Raw genomic sequence first — 8,149 nt, forward strand, 5'->3', positions numbered from 1 at the left:
ACACAAGGCACACAATACACAAGGCACACAATACACAAGGCACACAATACACAAGGCACACAATACACAAGGCACACAATACACACCACACAAACCCACCCCCTCCCCTCAAGAACCCCCTAAAAATGCTCCTTCCAAAACTTAAACCTCACCTCCCGACTATCCGCCACGCGACAAGCCCTCTTAATCTCCCTCGCCGCCACACTCGGCCCACAAAAGTAAACCCCCACATCCGTGCGCAGACTGCTCTCCAACCCGCCAATATACGTGCGATTCATGATGCCGTCGCGCATGGCCGTTAGGAGCTTCGGAAAGTCGGGGCGGCCGAAATTGGTGCGGGAGCGCAGTTCGGTCAAGGGGTCCTTGTCGGTGCCGACGGAGTTGAGGACGATGTTCTGGGCGGTGTCGGCGTCGACTTTCTGCGTGAGGTAGGTGTGGATGCGGAGGAAGGATTCGTGGTCGGAGCCCGGGGTGGGGGTGTAGCCGCTACCGCCAGACGTCTGGTTCTCGAGCGAGAGGAGGAGCGTCTGGAACCATTCGAACGAGGAGGTGTCTCTGCAGACCCAGATGAACTCGACGCGGCGGAGGCGGCGGGGCGGATTGGGGCTGTTGCGCAGATGGTAGATGTTCTTGAGGATGGCGGCCCAGGGGGTGACGCCGATGCCGGTGCCGATGAGGACGGCGATTTCGTTGTCGAAGACGTCTTCGGCCGGGGCGCCGTACGGCCCGTCGATGCGGATCTTGGGCATTTCCTGGCCGTGCTGCAGCGCGACCTCGTACATGCCCATGGGGTCGAGCTCGTCGTAGATTTTGGCCTGCGATTGGCCGGCGCCGAGGGCGTCGGCGAGGGCGCGCGTGAAGTCGCCCACCTGGCGGACGTGCACGGAGACGTAGGGGTCGAAGGGGCAGGAGGTGATGGTGAAGGGGTGCCATTGCTGGTAGGAGACGGACGGGCAGTTGAGGAAGAGCCATTGGCCGGGTTTGTACTTCATGGATGGCTTGACGAATTGGATTTCGACGGCGTCTGGGCGGGGGGAAGGGGGTTAGTATTTGCTTGTAGGATGCTTCCCTGGGAATAAGGAGACTTACCGTATGGATGGCGGACGACACGGACGATTGTGGTCTCGCGACGCATGCGGATTTCGCGGTAGAGACGCTCGATGAGGTAGATGCCGCCGCCAAAGAGCTCCCATCGCCAGCCCTCGTAGCCGATGCAGTGTTTCCAGAAGTTTGTCTTGTCGAAAGGGGAGTATGGTTGCGCGCTGTCACGGACGAAGCAGCCAGTGGCATGGGTGTACATGCCGAGCAGGAACGGGATGAAGAGGTGGTGGGTGTACCAGAACGTTTCAAACGACTGTTGCCGTATCCTGGCGTGTGCGGTCGTGTACATCAACATCATGCAGAGAAGCATGATGTGCCCCGTGATGCCGCCGGCCTGCGCGTAATGGATCTGGACTGCAAGCTCCGGCCGGACTTGGGTCTTCTCGACGTTGAAGAAGTTGACGTAGTGGGCTGCGGTATGGCAGATGGTGAAGAAGAGCATTGCGTATGCCACCTGTCGATGGAACCACTGTGACTCGTCGAGTGGGAGCCACCTAATCTTCGGCCGGATGACTCGAAGCAGATTCCTGCACATTGGCAGGATGATCAGGAGGATATCGACCGACAGAATCAGCCCGGCGCCTCGAGATATCCACACAGAGTACTGCAGTCCGTTCAGCGGCGCCAACCGTGCGTCGCCCTGTTGTTTCCACCTACATGCTGTCAGTCAGTCCATGGCCGGCAGAACAATCTCAACAAGACTTACCATCCTATAGCAAAGATGGCCCAGTGAAAGCCCCAGAATACAAAGTAGAAGAAGAGTTTCCGGAATGTGAACTGATCTTTCCACGATCTTACAGCCATCTTGTCCTGTGTGAATTTTCAATATTCTGAAAGAAATGGGGTATTGGTGTCTCTCGTTAATGCGCTCCCGGTAATGCTACAGACGTGTGTATTCGTGAATTGTAGTTTTGAGATGTAAATGCAGGATTACGAAATTAGCAACAGGTAGGAGGAGATGGGAGTGGCCTGCACCGGCAAAGGAAAGCAAATAGACCAGAGGAAGAAAAAAAAAAGGACCGGCCAGCCAGAAGAGGAAGTGAAGAATTAGAGAGTATGGCTCCAAGGAGATGGACAGCGTCTGGACAGAGACTGTTTCGGGGTGGGGACGATGTTAAGAAGGACTGGCAGGGTCGACGATTGAGCGGTCTGAGCGGCGCTGATGGTATTGCAAGGACAAGTGTGAACGTTGGTGCGAACACTCGAAACCGGCCGTATCAGCAATATGGACGGCTCAAACGGTCGTAAGAACCCTTCGACGATGGGGCCGCTTGACGGTGGTGGTGTTGACAGACGATCGGCTCGCGTGGGGCAACGTGTCAAGGCGCCGATTCTGGTAAGAGAGATAGAGTACAGAGGGAGAAGATGTCATGCAGAAGTCGGCGGTCGAATCTGCGTCTCAGATCTGTAGCGGATCTCGGGGTATAGTTTGACGACGTTTGAGATGACCTTGTAGGGCGGTGGTAGATGGCACGGATGTCAGCGCATGTACCCTTCCTTGATATCCTTTTCGTCTCGGAAGACCGAGAATAGGCAGAGAGAGGGACGCAATCCCTATCTCATCATCGTCATCATGCAAACGGGAAATAGCTGTGTGGTGGTGAGTTCACGGATGAGATGTACTGATAGACTGGTGGTGGTGATGATGATGATGATGTTTGCGCAAGACCTGGACCAGATTTGATATAATACTGGCAAAGATGTTGTTGCTATTCTCGCAGTGGCAGTGAGTACAGCGCTTCCAAGAAGACGATTTGCGGTGCTGAGTTGAGCGAGCGCAAAGGGAATCTGAGACGTTGGAGGCGCTGAAGGGGTGCTTCTGAGACGAGGGGTGTGAGACGGGAGGGCGGGAAAAGCGTTAGCGAGGCGGTTTTGCTTTTGGTGGGCAGCAGTTGTTCGGGCGACACGGATGGATTACGTAGCAGTGACTTGGCAAGAGACACGAGTGTAGAAGTCGAAATGGTGGTGGTTGTGGTATAATGGATGTATATCCAAGATGATGATGGTGATGCTGGTGTTGAGAAAGCGTGTCGTCAAGTGTGCAGGCCAGGCATGGATAGGCACAAACAGGCACAGACAGGCACGCAACGCATTGGAACGCAACGCAACGCAACGCAGCGGGAGTCAATTGCGGAGCGCTTGTGGAAAAAGGCTGGACCCGCCGACAAGGGCTAATACTACATGATATGGGTTACCCTCGCACGCTCTCCCCGCTGCACATGTACGGCGTAGAACTCTATCACAGCTACAAAGCTACAGAAAGGGACCATCTTCTCCGTCAAGTCACAAGGGAGGGGGAGGAAATTGAGCAGGCCACCAATGGAAATGCGCAAAAGGCCAGCCGAGAAAGAACAAGGCTAATAATGGTTGAATAGCTAAGCAGACGGTCTGGACAGTCAACGGTCCAACCAGCTGTGGGAGACAAAGAAGAGGCAGGGCGAGGCAGGGAGAGGGCAGCCAATCGACAGCGAGCTGTACGCGCTGCCTCTACGTCGTCCAAGACTCCAAGACTCGAAGCGACCTGACGAGCCTTTTTCATTGGGTTGTCGGAAAAGCAGATACGGCCAAGTATCAAGCCACACAGGTCGAAGCATCGTGGAAGGTTCCTATTCATAGATATGTACTGGCATGCAATCTCCCAAGGCCGCTTCGGTGGCCAGAATGTGGCAATGTGAGAGTGATCAAGCCGCAATCGATAGCGAGATGTGACTTGTGGCGCCATCGTGGAGTGCACGACTCGTGTAGTGCGCTGAGTCGTGCAGTTTGTGGTAGCCGCATGATCAACCATCTTTGACTAGCGATGATAGATGTGAGGATGGTAGATAGTGCTATAGACAAGCATGGCACTCCCGTCTAGTAACATGGTGCTGGCACGTTCTTCGTTTGTGCAAAGTCGTTTGGGTAGACGGTTCTTTCGGCTTTGCTAGTGGTGATGTCGTCGATACACACTCTCCACTGCCCAGTGGCCATGCTACCTCTTGCGGCTAATGTGGTGGAGAGTCCGGCAGTCAGTCGTCCTGGACCAACAGCCTCCACACACATGGCCACTCGAAGCAAAGCATGAATCCGGGAGATGACAGGAGGTTAACGCTGACGCTGACAGGAGTAGAGCTGCAGAGAGAGGCTCAGCGATGCGCGCACCATGTCTTTCTTCACGGAACTGTGCCGGACGAGCGACAACAGGCAGAGGGCAATCGGATCTGAAGCACGTCTAAGCAACGTGTCTCTCATGCACAGCCAGGCATGACGATGCTAACGATGCTGATGATGATGATGATGGAGAGGAAGCATTAATTAGCGATATGTGAGAGAGAGAGAGCGGCAGTAGCAGCAGCACGTGGTGGGCCATGCGACGGGCGAGAGTGGGGTCTGGCAGCTGGGACGGGTCTCTGGGATCCGTCTGGGTGTCTGGGAGTCTGGGTAATTAATTAGAAGGGATAACCGTGCAAGCGAAGTGGACGGACGACAGCAGCAGCATCATCCTAAAGAGGTTAAAGAGAAACGAAGAATCTACTTGCAATGCAGATGATGGAACTCTACGCGTGTTGAAGCGAGAGGGGGAGAGAGGAGAGGTGAAGCATAGAAAGCAGCAGGATTACTATAGTGTATGATTGATGTGCAGGACAATTGACCAATCAGAACGGCTGAAAGGCTTCATGGTTGATGCACAGACAGCGGGCGGAAGCGACTCGCCAAACTCGCCAAAGTGGAACAGATGCAGCAAAAGCAGCCCAGAGTTCGGGCGAGTCGGGGCGTCTTTGTCGTCTTTGTCGTCTTTGTCGCTCCCAATTGGCGGACACTCGGCGGGACTTGGGGGGGACTTGGGGGGCACTTGTCACTGATTCGGGGGGAGGGGGGCAGCAGGGGGATGATGGCGATTGGGCACGCCACGAACGGCAAACATCCCTGTAGTCTTCTCTTGTCGGCGCTTAAACTCATGCACGCTTCATGCATCACAACCCATACACTTCAACACACTACTCGACATCCTCTCTCTCCACTTCATGCCCAGTCCCCCAGTTCGCATCCTCTCTACAATACCAAGCCTGCACACTGTCAGCCATGCCTGTTTTCGTTAATCGCATATTCTGCTGCTTGCCCGTCTGCTCCTCCCCCCCCTCTCCTCCAATGAGCCCGCTCGAGCCATCTTCATTACGAGCCTTCTCTCTCTCTTCTTCTTCTTCGCATGAACTTCTACCCCATCTTACCGCTCTCATGACACTCGACGAGTATCGTCTCTCTACATCTGACACTCTCCACGCTGCTTCCGATCTACTCCACTGAGCCGCACCATCACTCACTCCGTCCTCCCCTATCGAGAAGCTTCATCTTATCTTGCACGCCAGAGAGCGATATAACCGTCCGCCGTTCCGCCCTGCCATACATACCGTTGCCCGAGCATGTTCCTGAGATAGTCAAGCTGAGCCATTTCGCTGTGCGATTTCGCTCTACCCCGTGCTGAACATCGACTCTTTGATTGATCAAGAACCGCTGGCAACGGTCAATCGTCCTTTCTTTTTCACTTTCTCAAACCTCCATACCATACCACATCATGGGCAAGCTGATCAAGAACCACTGGGCCCGGCTGATCGTCCTCACTGCCGCAGCGTGTAAGTCTAATTCCATTACACAGCTTCAAAGTACTGACGCAATCCTCCCCCAGACCAAGTCGCCGCCTCAATAGAAGGCTTCTTCTGGCCCAAGATCTTCTGGGACTTTCTCACCAAGAACCTCGACGGCGCCGTCAAGCCCGTCCCCGCCCTCCAGATCCTCAATCTCGTGCTCGGCCTCTTCGCGCTCGCCTTTGAGTGGCCCATCAGGCCCTTTGCCGGCACCACCATCCACCGCTCCATCGAGGCCCGCCTCGTCATCTATCCGCTCTCCGCCCTCTGCTGCCTGCTCATGTACCAGTCCACCAACCCGGGAATCTACTACACCATTGCCATGGGTGTCTACTTCTGGGCCTACAGTGAGGGCGAGATTGTCTGTCCGGAGCCGTGGACGCTGCCGAAGCGTAGCGCGCGCGGGCCCGTCAAGGTCTGATATCCGCCGGGCCTGCATGCCCATCAATCTTTTTTTGGCGATTTATTACTCATTTCATTCATCTTGCATGGGGGGGCGCGCGGCGAGAGGCATGTTGAGCGCACGCACACACGAAACGAAGCATTTAGAAGAGCGTTTAGATACCATTTTTCCTTGTGTCTGGTCCGGCATAGCGATTGGCGTTTTGGAAGTACCCTTGAGAGAAGGAGACCTGACTGTTGATTGCACGGTTGGATGTCAGAGATGCGAATATGGGATATTGGGATATTGGGATATTGAATAGGAACGGTGGACTCTGGGATATAACGGGACCTATAGCGTGTATAGGACAGGCATTGTAGCTGGTGCTGGTGCTGTAATTACCTGCCCTGCCTAGCTGGCTAGCTAGCTACGGACTACATAATGGACGAAAATTCTACGACCCGAGACATGTCTCCGCACTACCCCTCCTTTTTGCCCGGAGCGCCGAACACCTATAAGCTCTGTATTAAGCTCTAATATAAGCTGCCTACCTACTTTATTCTCCTAGTCGAGTCGTACGGCATGAGACATGCTGCACACGCAGTAGTAATTCACATGTAACCTGGAACACATACATATTTATGTCTATACAGTATACATCTATTATCTATACAGTATACAGCATCCAGTATCAACACCCAGTCCTTACACCATCCAACATGCACTAGAAGCAAGCTGGCCTACAGTACACACCGAACCCCCAGTCCGTACCTCGATTTCGCGAACCAGCCACTACTACAGCTACAGCTACAGCTACCACACCACCCTTGTATCCAGCCACCCCCCAACAAACCCTGTAAACTACTTGCTTCCTAGACACATCCTTGCATCTCCATCCATCCATCCTTGCACATCGTAACTAATTACTGTAGAATCTAAAGCAAGGCACACAAACTAGTTGCACACTGTAGATCGGGATTGCTGTGCAGCAAGCAAGCAAGCAAGCAAGCAAGCAAGCAAGCAAGCACATCGGATCTGCGTGTTGTCCTTTGTTCTTTGTTCTTTGTTTCTTTTTGGCGGGGTGGCGTGGATTGTCTTGTCTTTATACTGTTTTGGGGTTTGTGTTGTCTCATTTCCAATGGCGCGACTACTACATGCATTCATACAGTACGTAGACATGCGCGCACACATACACATACGCGCGCGCGCACACGCAGGAGGCGAGATGGTAGACAAAGACGAGCAGATGATTAGATGTGGATTATATCCGATGACAGTGTTTTATTTTTAAATCTCCAACTTCATCTGAATTACATCTACTCTGTTTTTTTACATCTTTATTTATATCTTCATTCTTTACTTAAGCTTGGTTTCTTTATTCTTTTACTTGAATGCGAAAATTCATCATTCTTTAATTTCGTATCTGTATTTCTATTTCTATTTTCTTTTTCTTTTCTTCTTTCTATTTTTTTTTTTCTCTTTTGTTCTGCTTGATTTCTTATTTTAGTAGTGGTGTTTTTCGTATTAGCATTTTCAACAGTGCCATTTTTCGTATTTGCGCCGTGAGTAAGAAGAGTTGCGCACTGTCGCGACGCTTTGTACCCTGCGCTTGGTTGTTGTTGCTGTTGTTGTTATTGTTGAATACATCCATGCCAGAGAGAGCCCGAGCCACATGTCCAGAATGGATGCACTCTATCCATCCATCCATCCACCCACCCATCCATCCATCCATCCACCAACGACAAAGGCGACTACTCAAACAATTGCAAGGGATCCCCTCCATCCAATTCTCCATCCAAGGCGGCAAGCAAGGATCCTGACCTCCCTTGGTCTCTGTCTAGCCGCCCCGCTGCCCGCTGCCCGCCCGGCCGCGAGCGAGAGCTGGGTGCGTGGTGTTGGGTGCGTTGCATGCCTGGTGCGCGGGCCGTGGGTGCGTGGGTGCGTGGGTGCGTGGGTGGGTATGTACTGTGCTGTGCTGTATTGTGCTGTGCTGTGCTGTGCTGTGCTGTGCTGTGCTGTGCTGTGCTGTGCTGTGCTGTGCTGT

General features: G+C 53.2%; 2 protein-coding genes across 2 annotated transcripts; one reads left to right on the forward strand and one right to left on the reverse strand.

Moving 5' to 3' along the window:
- Positions 1 to 119: 119 nt before the first annotated feature.
- Positions 120 to 1,905, reverse strand: EJ05DRAFT_492853 (uncharacterized protein; the record flags this gene model as incomplete). The annotated part of the gene is made up of 3 exons (XM_033746063.1): positions 120 to 1,024; positions 1,090 to 1,754; positions 1,808 to 1,905. 3 exons carry the CDS (start codon positions 1,903 to 1,905, stop codon positions 120 to 122), a joined length of 1,668 nt encoding a protein of 555 aa, XP_033601141.1.
- Positions 1,906 to 5,486: 3,581 nt separating this feature from the next.
- Positions 5,487 to 6,336, forward strand: EJ05DRAFT_361679 (PRO41 protein). The gene is made up of 2 exons (XM_033741076.1): positions 5,487 to 5,711; positions 5,765 to 6,336. The coding sequence occupies exons 1-2, from the start codon at positions 5,654 to 5,656 to the stop codon at positions 6,142 to 6,144; spliced, it is 438 nt and encodes a 145-aa protein (XP_033601142.1). The 5' UTR covers positions 5,487 to 5,653; the 3' UTR covers positions 6,145 to 6,336.
- The last annotated feature ends 1,813 nt before the right edge of the window (positions 6,337 to 8,149 follow it).

This window comes from Pseudovirgaria hyperparasitica (assembly GCF_010093815.1).
Source record: "Pseudovirgaria hyperparasitica strain CBS 121739 unplaced genomic scaffold EJ05scaffold_7, whole genome shotgun sequence".
Classification (NCBI taxonomy): domain Eukaryota; kingdom Fungi; phylum Ascomycota; class Dothideomycetes; order Acrospermales; family Acrospermaceae; genus Pseudovirgaria; species Pseudovirgaria hyperparasitica.